This window comes from Delphinapterus leucas, chromosome 9, assembly GCF_059928025.1.
Source record: "Delphinapterus leucas isolate spDelLeu-1000000601 "Yukka" chromosome 9, BTC_Dleu_Yukka2, whole genome shotgun sequence".
NCBI lineage: Eukaryota > Metazoa > Chordata > Mammalia > Artiodactyla > Monodontidae > Delphinapterus > Delphinapterus leucas.
The window spans coordinates 96,928,739-96,944,753 of record NC_143137.1 but is presented as its reverse complement, the minus strand read 5'-3'; the positions used below and the strand labels follow the sequence as shown (position 1 = coordinate 96,944,753).

At 44.4% G+C, this 16,015-nt stretch overlaps 1 protein-coding gene across 8 annotated transcripts in view; it reads right to left on the bottom strand.

Annotated features, from left to right (window-relative positions):
- Positions 1-16,015, bottom strand: part of CCM2 (CCM2 scaffold protein) — a 59,006-nt gene that overhangs the window by 7,982 nt on the left and 35,009 nt on the right. For all 8 annotated transcript variants that reach the window (XM_022593137.3, XM_022593142.3, XM_089917875.1 and 5 more), the window contains 2 exons: positions 2,908-2,991; positions 2,096-2,279 (listed from right to left, as the gene is read on the bottom strand). In XM_022593137.3, coding sequence (XP_022448845.1) covers positions 2,096-2,279; positions 2,908-2,991 — 268 coding nt within the window. The remainder of the gene's footprint in view (positions 1-2,095; positions 2,280-2,907; positions 2,992-16,015) is intronic.

The window sequence follows — 16,015 nt, the reverse complement described above, 5'->3', positions numbered from 1 at the left end:
GCAGAGCCCGGGTTGAAGGAGGCACACAGACAGCCTGCGGGTAGTAGGCACTTAGTGTTAGCTACCACTGCCGGCACCTGTGCTGAGGACGGCCCCGTGCATCACTTCACACACAGCACGCCTGATGGCCACAGGAGCCTCTGAGAGCCCAGGAGGCCCCCAGTCTGGAGGCTTCCCTTCAGGGCCATCTGCTAGAATGAGGAGGCCGCTCCAGGACATGGAATTCATTCTCTTCCTTTAACTTGAAAGCTCTCAAAGCCCAGGGCCCTGGTTTTCATCTTTTGGGAAGTTTCCCCTATGGAGCTCATCCCCTGTCTTAGAAATAACTCGGTTACCTGTTTTCCTAGCACTCTGCTCTATGGTTAACGCTGAGAAATGTTCTGGACACAAGAAACCCAGGGGCCGGCTCCCCTCCTACCGGCCCAAACGCCGGCAGGCCCGCAGCCAGAGTGCTCTCCTCATTGCTCGGTCCCTAGGGAGGCCCCAGACCTCGGGCCTCCTGCGGGGACAGTCCCCTGGCAGGGCACGGCAGCTACCACGGCGCTGGGCAGCGCTGGTGGAAGCAGTTACACAGCCAGTTCCTCAACCAGCCGGCCACCACCCACCCACCGGGTGACCATCTGCTCCCAGTTAGTCCAGCAGCAGTAGTGGAAGTAAACAGAATCCTCCTGACAGGTTTACTATGGAGATTAAACGAGATCATTCATGTCACATGCTTTCTACTAGCTTGAGCCACCTTCAATTGTCATTTTTGTAGATTAAAATGCAGCTTCATGTCGTTCAACCTAAAATAATGCGTGTCATTAAACGGCAGCTGCTCACTGAACACAATACGGGAAATGAGGGACAAGCAGGGCACAGAGGGGACCTCGCGCCGCAGTGCAGCATGACAGAGCAGGGGTGTGTGTGCGTGTGCGTGTGAACTAGCGAGTATGAATGAGAGTGTGTGAGTGTGTGGGACCCGTGAGTGCGAGGATGTACGTGGGCGTTACAAGCACGTGTGGGGAGTGTGAGTGTGTGTGTGCTGTGTGTGACGCTGCGGAGGGGACGCTAAGCCACAGCCACACAGAGGAGAGGGGCTGTAGGAATCCCGGCAGCCACCTGCACAAACCGCTCCAGTTACCTGTGCACACGGGCCCGCAGCATCCCCACCGGATTCACGGGCCCTTGCACGGGAACCTCCTTGAAGCTCGAGGAGTCAGTAATGAAAAAGCTCACCAGGGCCCTGGCTTTTAAAAAGCCCTCGGATCCCCGTGAACTGACGACCTCAAGCAGAAATACAACTCTGCACTGCCGGAAGCACAGCGTGCGACCCAGGCCGGTCCAGCGGGCCACCCTCACGCCCCACCACCGGCCCTTTGGAAATGAGCAGCTCCGGGGCTCAACCCAGCCGCCGCCAGTGCCTAAAGGAGCCCAGGACGGCGTCCGTGCTGCAGCGACAACCTGAGAACAGCCCGCCGGGAAGGGCACGGCATGTGTGAAACTGTGATTTCTCTCCTCATTTCTCGGGGACTTAGGCCGGGGCTCTGGACCTGCCGGGCAGCCTGTCCGGCAGTGCCAAGTAAGGTGGCGCTGCACCCTCATCGCCAGGTGAGAGGAGTGGGCTGGGCAAGGGGAGCTGACGGCTGGTTTAAGGTTCTCTCTGATTCTCCTACACGGACACACTGAGAACGTCTCGCAGACAGCTCCTTGCTGGTCTGGTCTCATCTTTGCTCCCCCCACTTTGGGAAGACTGCCTGGCCAAAGGCAGGGGCCGAATGTTGGCTGGGCTGAGCTGAGGCCCACCCTCACCCTGTGGGGCCACCTGCGCCCAGGGCTCTACCAGGCCTGGGTGTCAGAGGCCACGTCAGCATCCCGGACGGGGGCCACGCTGAGTGACAGTGGCTGAGCTCAGCACCTGTTCCTCACAGCCTCCTGGGTCAATGCCCTTCTCTGGACAGAGGGCTTCTCTCAGGCACAGTGGGCAGCAGTGGCTGACCCACAGCTGTAGAAACTGTCTCCAGAGCTCCATGAAATCCACAGACTCACTCCTCAGGACAGAGGTGTGGTCGGCATCTGCCAAGGACCCTCCTGACCCCACTCCCCAGGTCCATACCTGTCTTTAGGACCACCAGGTGTGAGGCGTCATCCCGCACGTAGGACACGGCGGCGATGTCATGGATGGGGACCCTGAGGATGGTGTCCTCCCCGTCCCTCCAGGCCAGCTTGACGTTGTAGGCAGACAGGCTGATCACAGCGTCATGCTCCTGGGTCAGGTGTCCGGGGAGCTGGTGGGCTCTCTGGAAGGAACCACACGGCATCAGAAACACAGGGCCTGGCCACGGGCTCCCCTGGGACCCTGCACTGTGTGTGGCACACGCAGCCCACACAGCCAGTGCTGACTCATGAGCAGAGTGCAGCCATGTTCGCCCCCAGGGCACTGCTGTGTTCAAACCACGTGGGGGGTCCTTCTGGAACCGCCCTTAGACTCAGACCTGTGGCATGTGGTTTGGATATCTCGAAAACGTGAATTGTGAAACAGCCCAGAACCACCAGGAGCAAGTCTGGAGAATAAAGTTCATGTTCAGACTGAGGAACAGTCTTGATAGCCAAGGGCCAAGTGCACCCTTAACGTGATGGGACTGGGTCGTCCCTCACGGCCATGAAGGCCCAAGGTCAGTGGGCCAAGAGCTGGTGTCAGAGAACAAGGGTCCGAGCTTGGGGTTAGGAGGTGGGGCAAATTGAGGGTCAGAGGTCAGGGCTGGGAGGTGGGGCAGACTGAGGCTCAGAAGTCAGGGCTGAGAGGTGGAGCAGGCTGAGGGTCAGAGGTCAGGGCTGGGAGGTGGAGCGGGCTGAGGGTCAGAGGTCAGGGCTGGGAGGTGGAGCAGGCTGAGGGTTAGGAGGACAGAGTCAGGCAGATGGGGTTACCTTTGCATTGTCTATGTAATGCAGGATTTCAGTCCTACTGGAGGGATTCAGGTATCCTGGGATGGATGTTAACTGACCTAAGTACTGAAAGAAAGTGGAGAGAGAAAGTGCCATGAGAAGGGGAAGATGAGCCAACACCACCGCGCGCCAGCAGAGCAGTGCGAGAGCCTCGCGCATCCCCACCACCAGGCCCCTGGGCCGCCGTCCCGGCTCGCGGTGGGGGCTCCTCAAGGCGGCGTGCTCCAAGTTTTTAGCAAAATCTCTACCAGCTGCGGAGAAGACTCCCACACTTCCCACCAGACTGCATCAATGTTGTCATCTAAGTCCTGGAAAGCACACCTCAAAACTAGTTTGGTGGACTCTGGATCCTAAAAGGACAGACAAGGGGCTTCCCTGGCGGGCCAGTGGTTAAGACTCCAGGCTTAGAGATAAAAGATAAAAAAAAAAAAAAAAAATGACCAAAAGATAAAAATAAAAATGAAAAATAAATAAAAGGACAGACAAGGATGGCTTGTGTTTCCGGGTCATGGTCGGAAACTGAAAACAATGGTTCCGCACAACCTGCTAAAAGTAAACGTGTTAAGTCACGAAGGGCCAGGCAGCTGAGCGATGAGCACAGAGAAATGAAGTGACACGAGGCCATGAAGCACCTGGCTAACAAACCTCAATGAAAAGGGCCCCGAGTGTGGTGCAGTCGCAGTGCTGCGTCAGCTGTGTTCACGTCACATCTCCACCAATTAACACAGTTTTTAAATGTGATTTAATGGGTTACTGATTTCTCTTACAGCCAACATTTCTCATCCTCTCACTAACTCGAATGCTTAAGGTCGCTGTTAGCGGGGTGACAACAGACTTCCTGCCTCCAGTTCGACGTCATCACTCCTGTCCTCACAAGAAAAGAGCTGAACAAACTGAAACATCAACATGTCTTCTCAGATCCATTAGAGAACAAGGTCACAGGGCAAACTGCTGCCCCCAAAACTGGAGAGAGCAACGGGGGACAGAGAATCACAGCCCCCGGGGAGAAGCCACAGGAGCCGGCCTGGGAGGCGCACCGGAAGGCGACTGACCAAGGGCTGGACATGGGCACGGACAAGCTTGAGACAAAACTCTGGGGGCCAGGCAGGAAGGCCTCTTTACCTCAGCTCCTTTTACCTGAATCACCATACCCAGCTTTCAACAAAAAATTATAAGGCATGGTAATAGGCAAAGAACACTGAACATGCAGGGCAAGCATCAGAACCAGACTCAGATATGGCAGAGATTTGGGGATTATCAGACCAGGAATTTAAAACAACTATGAGTAACATGCTAAGGGCTCTAATAAAGTGAACATGATGCAAGAACTGATCGGCAATGTGCGCAAAGAGATGGAAATTCTAAGGAAAAAAATCAATGGGAAATGTTAAAAACCAAAAACATTACAACAGAAATGAAGAATGCTTTTGATTCGTTCACCAGTAGATGGACACAGCTTGGAGATATGTCAGTAAAAACTCCCCAAACTGAAAAGGAAAGAGAAAAAAGAAAAGAAGGGAAAAAACAAACCAAAAAAAAGGAATAGAATATCCAACAATAGAAAATTACGAAAGGTATAACAAATGTGTAGTGGGACTACCAGGAAAAGAAGGGGAAAAAGAAACACAAGAAATACTTGAAGCAATAATGGCTAAGAACTTCCTCAATGTCAGACACCAAACCACAGACCCAGGGAGCTCAGAGGACATCAAGCAGGATAAACAGCAAAACAAAAAACAAAACCAAAAACTACACCTAGACATATCATATTCAAATTGCAAAAAAATCAAAGACCAAGAGAAAACCTTGAAGTAAGCAACAGGAAAACACCAAATAGCACCTTAGCTACAGAGAAGCCGGGGTGATGACGATATCAAACTTCTCTTCAGAAACCACGCAAGCACGAGAAGGGTGAAACACTCAGCGCTGACAGAAAAACCCACCAACCTACAATGCTACATCTGGTGAAACTGTCCTTCAAAAGTGAAGGAGAAATAAAGTCTTTCTCAGGCAAACAAAAATTGGGAGATTTCATGATTACCAGGCAGGAAATGTTAAGAGAATTTATTCAGAGAGAAGGAAAATGATTTGGTCAGAAGTTGATCTACATCAAGGAAAAAACATGAGAGAAGAAATAAATGAAGGTAAAATAGTACCTTCTACTTTACTTATTGTAATTGATCTAACAGATAACAGCTTGTTCAAAAGAAAACTAGCAAGATGTACTGGGTAATTAACTTGGTTGCAAGGTGCATGCACTACCTGCGAGGCAATGTAGCGTTATTGGAAAACGGATTAAGATTAGTTGTAAATGTAAATTGCAAACCCTAGGGCAACCACTAAAAATATTTATAAAGAAGTATAATTGAGGGCCACAGGGTTCAAGATGGCGGAGTAGAAGGACATGTGCTCACTCCCTCTTGCGAGAGCACCGGAATCACAACCAGCTGCTGGACAATCATCGACAGGAAGACACTGGAACTCACCAAAAAAGACACCCCACATCCAAAGACAAAGGAGAAGCTGCAATGAGACGGTAGGAGCGGCGCAATCACAATAAAATCAAACCCCATAACTGCTGGGTGGGTGAGTCACAAACTGGAGAACACTTATACCACAGAAGTCCACCCACTGGAGTGAAGGTTCAGAGCCCCACGTCAGGCTTCCCAACCTGGGGATCCGGCAATGGGAGGAGGAATTCCCAGAGAATCAGACTTTGAAGGCTAGTGGGATTTGACTGCAGGACTTTGACAGGACTGGGGGAAACAGACTCCACTCTTGGAGGGCACACACAAAGTAGTGTGCGCATCGGGACCCAGGGGAAGGAGCAGTGACCCCATAGGAGACTGAACCAGACCTACCTGCCAGTGTTGGAGGGTCTCCTGCAGAGGCGGGGGATGGCTGTGGCTCACTGCAGGGACAAGGACACTGGCAGCAGAAGTTCTGGGAAGTGCTCCCTGGCATGAGCCCTCCCAGAGTCTGCCATTAGCCCCACCAAAGAGTCTGTAGGTACCAGTGCTGGGTCACCTCAGGACAAACAACCAACAGGGAGGGAACTCAGACCCGCCTATCAGCAGACAAGTGGATTAAAGTTTTACTGAGCTCTGCCCACCAGAGCAACACCCAACTCTACCCACCACCAGCCCCTCGCATCAGGAAACTTGCACAAGCCTCTTAGATAGCCTCATCCACCAGAGAGCAGACAGCAGAAGCAAGAAGAACTACAATCCTGCAGCCTGTGGAACGAAAACCACATTCACAGATAGACAAAATGAAAAGGTAGAGGGCTACGTACCAGACGAAGGAACAAGATAAAACCCCATAAAAACAACTAAATGAAGAGGAGATAGGCAACCTTCCAGAAAAAGAATTCAGAATAATGATCGTGAAGATGATCCAGGACCTCAGAACAAGAATGGAGGCAAAGATCAAGAAGATGCAAGAAATGTTTAACAAACACCTAGAAGAATTAAAGAACACTTAGAAGAATTAAAGAACAAACAAACAGAGATGAACAATACAATAACTGAAATGAAAACTACACTAGAAGGAATCAATAGCAGAATAACTGAGGCGGAAGAACAGATAAGTGACCTGGAAGACAGAATGGTGGAATTCACTGTCATGGAACAGAATAAAGAGAAAAGAATGAAAAGAAATGAAGACAGCCTAAGAGACCTCTGGGACAACATTAAACCCACCAACATTCACATTATAGGGTCCCAGGAGAAGAAGAGAGAGAGTAAGGACCCGAGAAAATATTTGAAGAGATTTATAGTCGAAAACTTCCCTAACATGGGAAAGGAAATAGCCACCCAAGTCCAGGAAGCACAGAGAGTCCCAGGCAGGATAAACCCAAGGACAAACACGCCGAAATACACAGTAATCAAGTTGACAAAAATTAAAGACAAAGAAAAATTATTAAAAACAACAAGGGAAAAACAACAAATAACGTACAAGGGAACTCCCATAAGTTTAACAGCTGATTTCTCAGCAGAAACTCTACAAGCCAGAAGGGAGTGGCATGATATATTTAAAGTGATGAAAGGGAAGAACCTACAACCGATATTACTCTACCCAGCAAGGATCTCATTCAGATTCAACGGAAAAATCAAAAGCTTTACAGACAAGCAAAAGCTAAGAGAATTCAGCACCAACAAACCAGCTCTACAACAAATGCTAAAGGAACTTCTCTGAGTGGGAAACACAAGAGAAGAAAAGGACCTAGAAAAATAGACCCATAACAATTAAGAAAATGGTAATAGGAACATACATATCAATAATTACCTTAAATGTGAATGGATTAAATGCTCCAACCAAAAGACACAGGCTCGCTGAATGGATACAAATACAAAACCCATGTATATGCTGTCTACCAGAGACCCACTTCAGACCTAGGGATACATACAGACTGAAAGTGAGGGGACGGAAAAAGATATTCCATGCAAATGGAAATTTTAAAAAAGCTGGAGTAGCAATGCTCATATCAGATAAAAGAGGCTTTAAAATAAAGAATGTTACAAGAGACAAGGAAAGGGCTTCCCTGGTGGCGCAGTGGTTGGGAGTCCACCTGCCGATGCAGGGGACGTGGGTTCGTGCCCCAGTCCGGGAGAATCCCGCATGCCGCGGAGCGGCTGGGCCCGTGGGCCATGGCCACTGGGCCTGCGCATCTGGAGCCTGCGCGTCCAGAGCCTGTGCTCCGCAACAGGAGAGGCCACAACAGTAAGAGGCCCGCATACTGCAAAAAAAAAAAAGAGACAAGGACGGACACTACATAATGATCAAGGGATCAATCCAAGAAGAAGATATAACAATTATAAATATATATGCACCCAACACAGGAGCACCTCAATACATAAGTCAAATGCTAACAGCTATAAAAGAGGAAATCGACAGTAACACAATAATAGTGGAGGACCTTAACACCTCACTTACGCCAATGGAAAGATCATCCACACAGAAAGTTAATAAGGAAACACAAGCTTTAAATGACACAGTAGATCAGATAGATTTAATTGATATTTATAGGACATTCCATCCAAAAACAGCAGATTACACTTTCTTCTCAAGTGCACATGGAACATTCTCCAGGACAGATCACATCTTGGGTCACAAATCAAGCCTCAGTAAATTTAGGAAAATTGAAATCATATCAAGCATCTTTTCCGACCACAACGCTATGAGATTAGAAATCAATTACAGAGGAAAAAACGTAAAGAACACAAACACATGGAGACTAAACAATACATTATTAAATAACCAAGACATCACTGAAGAAATCAAAGAGGAAACCAAAAAATACCTAGAGACAAATTACAATGAAAACATGACGATCCAAAACCTATGGGATGCAGCAAAAGCGGTTCTAAGAGGGAAGTTTATAGCAATACAAGTCTCCCTCAGGAAACAAGAAAAATCTCAAACAATCTAAACTTACACCTAAAGGAACTAGAGAAAGAAGAACAAGCAAAACCCAAAGTTATTAGAAGGAAAGAAATCATAAAGATCAGAGCAGAAATAAATGAAATAGAAACAAAGAAAACAACAGCAAAGATCAATAAAACTAAAAGCTGGTTCTTTGAGAAGATAAACAAAATTGATAAACCTTTAGCCAGACTCATCAAGAAAAAGAGGGAAGGACTCAAATCAATAAAATTAGCAATGAAAACAGAAAAGTTACCATGGACACTGCAGAAATACAAAGGATCTTAAGAGACTACTACAAGCAGCTCTACACCAATAAAATGGACAGCCTGGAAGAAATGGACAAATTCTTAGAAAGGTATAACCTTCCAAGACTGAACCAGAAGAAACACAAAGTATGAACAGACCAATCACAAGTTACGGAGTTGGAACTGTGATTAAAAATCTTCCAACAAACAGAAGTTCTGGACCAGATGGCTTCAGAGGTGAATTCTATCAAACATTTAGAGAAGAGCTAACACCCATCCTTCTCAAACTCTTCCAAAAAATTACAGAAGAAGGAATACTCCCAAACTCATTCTACAAGGCCACCATCACCCTGATACCAAAACCTGACAAAGATACTACAAAAAAAGAAAATTACAGACCAATATCACTGACGAAAATAGATGCAAAATTTCTCAAAAAAATACTAACAAACACAATCCAACAACACATTAAAAGCCTCATACACCATGATCTACTGAGATTTATCCCAGAGATGCAAGGATTCTTCAATATATGCAAATCAATCAATGTGATACACCATATTAACAAATTGAAGAATAAAAACCATATGATCATCTCAATAGATGCAGAAAAGCTTTTGACAAAATTTAACACCCATTCATGAAAAAAACTCTCCAGAAAGTGGGCACAGAGGGAACCTACCTCAACATAATAAAGGCCACATACAACAAACCCACAGCAAACATCATTCTCAATGGTGAAAAACTAAAAGCATTTCCTCTAAGATCAGGGACAAGACAAGGATGTCCACTCTCGCCACTATTATTCAACATGGTTTGGAAGTCCTAGCCACGGCAATCAGAGAAAAAAAAGAAATAAAAGGAAGGAATACTAATTGGAAAAGAAGAAGGAAAACTGTCACTGTTTGCAAATGCCATGATATTATACATAGATAATCCCAAAGATGCCATCAGAAAACTACTAGAGCTAATCAATGAATCTGGTAAAGCTGCAGGATACAAAATTAATGCACAGAAATCTCTTGCATTCCTATACACTAACAACGAAAGATCAGAAAGAGAAATTAAGGAAAGAATCCCATTCACCACCGCAACAAAAAGAATAAAATACCTAGGAATAAACCTACCTAAAGAGGTAAGAGACTTGTACTCGTAAAACTATCAGACACTGATGAAAGAAATCAAAGATGACACAAACAGATGGGAAGATATACCATGTTCGTGGATTGGAAGAATCAACATTGTGAAAATGACCATACTACCCAAAGCAATCTACAGATTCAATGCAATCCCTAGCAAATTACCAACGGCATTTTTTACAGAACTAGAACAAAAAATCTTAAAATTTGTATGGAGACACAAAAGACCCCGAATAGCCAAAGCAGTCTCAAGGAAAAAAAATGGAGCTGGAAGAAACAGACTCCCTGACTTCAGACTATACTACAAAGCTACAGACATCAAGACAATATGGTACTGGCACAAAAACAGAAATATAGAACAATGGAACGGGATAGAAAGCCCAGAGATAAACCCACGCACCTATGGTCAACTAATCTACGACAAAGGAGGCAAGAATATACAATGGAGAAAAGACAGTATCTTCAATAAGTGGTGTGAGGAAAACTGGACAGCTGCATGTAAAAGAATGAAATCAGAACACTCCCTAACACCATACACAAAAATAAACTCAAAATGGATTACAGACCTAAATGTAAGACTGGGCACTATAAAACTCTTAGAGGAAAACATAGGAAGAACGCTCTGTGACATAAATCACAGCAAGATCTTTTTTGACCCACCTCCTGAAGTAATGGAAATAAAAACAAAAATAAACAAATGGGACCTAATGGACCTTAAAAGCTTTTGCACAGCCAAGGAAACTGTAAACAAGACGAAAAGACAATCTTCAGAATGGGAGAAAATATTTACAAACAACTCAACTGACAAAGGATTAATCTCCAAAATATATAAACAGCTCATGCAGCTCAATATTAAAAAAACAAACAACCCAATCAAAAAGTGGGCAGGGGCTTCCCTGGTGGCGCAGTGGTTGAGAGTCCGCCTGCCGATGCAGGGGACACAGGTTTGTGCCCCGGTCCGGGAAGATCCCACATGCTGCGGAGCGGCTAGGTCCGTGAGCCATGGTCACTGAGCCTGCGCGTCCGGAGCCCGTGCTCCGCAACAGGAGAGGCCACAACAGTGAGAGGCCCGTGTACCACCAAAAAAAAAAAAAAAAAAAAAAGTGGACAGAAGCCCTAAGTAGACATTTCTCCAAAGAAGACATACAGATGGCCAACAAACACATGAAAAGATGCTCAACATCACTAATCATTAGAGAAATGCAAATCAAAACTACAATAAGGTATCACCTCACACCAGTTAGAATGGGCATCATCAGAACATCTACAAACAACAAATGCTGAAGAGGGTGTGGAGAACAGGGAACCCTCTTGCACTGCTGGTGGGAATGTAAATTGATACAGCCACTATGGAGAACAGTATGGAGGTTCCTTAAAAAACTACAAATAGAACTACCATATGACCCAGCAATCCCACTACTGGGCATATACCCAGAGAAAAACATAACTAAAAAAAAAACATATGCACCCCACTGTTCATTGCAGCATATTTACAATAGCCAGGTCATGGAAACAACCTAAATGCCCATCAACAGACGAATGGGTAAAGAAGATGTGGTACATATATATATACAAAGGAATATTACTCAGCCATAAAAAGGAACGAAATTGGGTCATCTGCAGAGACGTGGATGGACCTAGAGACTGTCATACAGAAATAAGTCAGAAAGAGAAAAACAAATATCGTACATTAACGCATATACGCATATGTGGAATCTAGAAAAATGGTACAGATGAACGAGTTTGCAAGGCAGAAATAGACACAGGTGTAGAGAACAAACATATGGACACCAAGCGGGGAAAGTGGGGGCATGGATGGTGGTGGTGGTGGTGGTGGTGGTGGTGGGATGAACTGGAAGATTGGGATTGACATATATGCACTAATATGTATAAAACAGAGAACTAATAAAACCTGCTGTATAATAAATAAATAAATAAAAGAGAAGCCACCATAATGAGACGCCCACGCACCGCAACAAAGCGTATCTCCTGCTCGCCCCAACTAAAGAAAAGCCCGTAGGCAGCAACGAAGACCCAAAGGAGCCAAAAATAAAATAAATAAAATAATAAAAAACAAAATAACAAGAAGTATCATTAATATGTTAAGAAAGGAGAAACAATGGAATTATAAAAATGCTCAAATAAAACCAGACAAAGCAGAAATAGAGTAGAAGACAAAACAAAGAACAAGAGCAACAAATAGAAAACAATTACAAATACGGTAAATATTAATCCAACTATGTCAATAATCACTTTAAATGTGAATCGTCTGAATATACCAATTAAAAGACAAAAACTGTCAGACTGGATAAAAAATTCAAGACACAAGTATACGCTGTCTACAAGAAACCGACTTTAAAGATAGAACTACGGGGAGAAACAGATGAATCCACTATTACAGCCGAAGACTTCAACACCCCCCTCTCAGAAATGGACAGAAAATGACAGATCCAGCAGGCAGAAAATGATCAAGGAGAAAGGTGAACTCAACATCTTCCACCAACTGCATATAACTAACATCAACAGGCTACTTCATCCAACAACAGCATTCAACAGAGTACACATTCTTCTTAAGCTCACATGAACATTCACCACGACAGAGCACATTCTGGGCCATAAAACACACCTTAACAAATTTAAAAGAACAGAAACCATACAAAGTATGTTCTCAGATCCCAACGGAATTCTTTCTTTTTTGGCCGCGCTGTGCAGCTTGCAGGATCTTAGTTCCCTGACCAGGGATTGAACCCAGGCCCCCTGCAGTGGAAGCGCAGAGTCCTAACCACTGGACCACCAGTGGAATTCCTTGAAAGACACAATCTACCAAAATTCACATAAGGAGAAATGGATAATGTGAATAGGCATATAAGCTATTAAAGAAACCGAATCAATAATAACTTTCTAAAACAGAAAGTATCAGGCCCAGACAGATTCACTGGTTAATTCTACTCAACATTTAACGAAGAAACTATATCAATTCTCTATAATCTCTTCCAGAAAATGAAAAGAGAAAAACACTTCCTAACCCATTTTTTGAGGCAGCATTACCTTAGTATCAAAACCAAAGATACTACAAGAAAGGAAAGACCAATATTTCTCATAAACATAGATACAAAAATCCTCAACAAAATATTAGCAAATCAAATCCAACAACGTATAAAAAGAATTATAAACCAAAAGCAAGTGGGATTTATCCCAGGTATGCAAAGTTGACTCTACATTCAAAAATTATTTAATGTGATCCACCACTTTAACAGGCTAAAGAGAAAAATCATATGGTATCAACAGATGCAGAAGAAGCATTTGACAATCTCTAATACTCATAACAAAAACTCTCAGCAAACTAGAAATAGAGGGGAACTTCCTCAACTTGATAAGGAACATGTACAAAAAACCTACAGCTAACATCAATACTTAATGGTAAGAAGCTCTAAGATTGCCTAAGACCAGGAACAAGGAAAGGATGTCCCCTCTCACCACTGCTTTTCAATACTGTATTGGAAGTCCTAGATAATGCAGTAAGACAAGAAAAGGAAATAGGAGGTAAAGATTGGGAGGGAAGAAATCAAACTGTCTTTGTTTGCAGATGCCCTCTCTGACTGGGGAACCAAGCAGACAGGTTACTCTGGGGATTATCAAACGCAAGCAAGGTAAACACAGAGGCCTGAGCCAGTTCACCTACTGCTGTGCCAGGCAACCATCTGCCCACAGAGAAGAAAACGCACGGAAATGAGAGGGACTGGCAGAAGCTCACACAGGGCACAGTGGCAGATATAGGCTGAGTCTAGGCACAGTCAGATGAGCATCCTAAACTTCAGAACAGCTGCATTCAAAAGCCGTTCAGTGTGTGCTGGGTAGCTCCAAAGGTAAATGCATACTCATTCTAAAAAGTTTTAGATTTTATCCTTTCTAAGCTGGGGGTGAGGGGGAGAGAATAAAACTAAACTGTGTATTAGTTTCCCCACTCTCTACAGGGCTGAGAATCCACCCCTCTGACAGAACAGCTTAGAAATAAATAAGCAGCACATCTAATTACTGGCTCATACTTAAGGTTGTTACAAATGAACATTCCAGAGCGTTGTCACAGATGTGCAGCTAGCAGAGGTCTTTCTATCCTCTTTTTTTTTTTTTTTTTTTTTTTGGCAATACGTGGGCCTCTCACTGTTGTGGCCTCTCCTGTTGCAGAGCACAGGCTCCGGACACGCAGGCTCAGCGGCCATGGCTCACAGGACCAGCTGCTCCACGGCATGTGGGATCTTCCCGGATCGGGGCACGAACCCGTGTCCCCTGCATCGGCAGGCAGACTCTCAACCACTGCACCACCAGGGAAGCCCTATTCTCTTCTTATGTGCTCATGTAAACTAAATGCAAACCCTTCCTTAAATTTATCAATATTACCTTTCATCTATTCTCACACTTCCTGATTTCAAAACTTACTACAAAGCTACAATAACCAACAGTGTGGTATTGGCATCAAGACAGACACGCAGAGCAATGAAATAGAATAGAGAGCTCAGAAATAAACCCTCATATACAGCGTCAGTTGATTTTTGATAAGGGTGCCAAGACCATTCAATGGGGAAAGGACAATCTCTTCAACAAGTGGTACTGGGAAAACAAGACTCCACACACAAAAGAATCAAGTTTGACCCTTAGCTAACACCATACACGAAAATTAACTCAAGTGGATCAAACACCTAAATTTAAGACCTAAAACTATAAGACTCTTAGAAGAAAACAGAGAGGAAAAGCTTCATGACATTGGATGTGGTAATGATTTATTGGATATGATACCAAAAGCACAGGCAATAACAAAAGGTGGAAGCAACTCAATTCTTGACAGAAGAATTGGATAAACAAAATGTGTTATAAACAGTGGGATATTATTCATCGTTAAAAAGGAAGGAGGGCTTCCCTGGTGGCGCAGTGGTTGAGAGTCCGCCTGCCGATGCAGGGGACACGGGTTCGTGCCCCGGTCCGGGAAGATCCCACATACCACAGAGCGGCTAGGCCCGTGAGCCATGGCCACTGAGCCTGCGCGTCCGGAGCCTGTGCTCCGCAACGGGAGAGGCCACAACAGTGAGAGGCCCGCGTACTGCAAAAAAAAAAAAAGAAAAGGAAGGAAATTCTGATACATGCTACAACATGGATAAGCCCAGGCACAAAAAGGTAAATACTATATGATTCCACTTATATGAGGTATCCCAGAGTAGTCAAATTCAGAGAGACAGAAAGTGGAATGGTGGCTGTCAGAGGCTGGGATGAGGGAGAAACGGGGTTATTGTTTAATAGGTACAGAGTGTCAGTCTGGCAAGGTGAAAACAATCCTGGAGGTGAATGGTGGTAATGGTTGCACAGCAACGTGAATGTTAGAACACTTAAACTGTACACTTAAACATGGTTAAGATGGTAAATTTTATGTTATGTGTATTTTAACACAATTTTAAAAACCTTTAATGTGGAAAAAAAAAGCACAGGCAATAAGAGAAAAAAAATGACGAACTGGACTTCATCAAAATTTAAAACTTTGTACATCAAAGGACACCATCAATAGAGTGCAAAGACAACCTACCCAATGGAAGAAAATATTTGCAATCATATATCTGATAAGAAGTTAATACCCAGAATACATAAAGAACTCCTATAACTCCACAACAAAAAACCAGACAACCTGATTAAGAAATATGCAAAGGACTTAGATATTTCTCCAAAGAAGGTGTATAGATGGCCAATAAGCACATGAAAAGATTCTCAATATCACTAGTAACTAGCGAAATGCAAACGAAAACCACAGTGAGATACTACTTCACACCCATCTGGACAGCTACTATCAAAACAGAAAATAATGTGTTGGTGAGGACATGGAGAAACTGGAACCCTTGTGCACTGCTGGTGGGACTGTAAAATGGTACAGCCACTGTGGAGAACAGAATGGTCATTCCTTAAGAAATAAAACACAGAATTACCATATGATCCAGCAATTCCACTTCTGGATATCTATGTAAAAGAACTGCAAGCAGACAATAAAACTCTTAGAAGAAAACATAGGACAAAAGCTTCATGATATTGGACTTGGCAATGATTTCTTGGATATGACACCAAAGGCACAGGCGACAAAGGCAAAAAAACAGACATACTGGAGTTCAACAAGATTTAAAAATTTTGTACATTAAGAGACACTATCCAGAGTAAAAGAGTAACCTACGGAATGGGAGAAAATATTTGCAAATCATATATCTGGCAAGGGATTAATACCTAGAATATACTGAGAACTCCTAA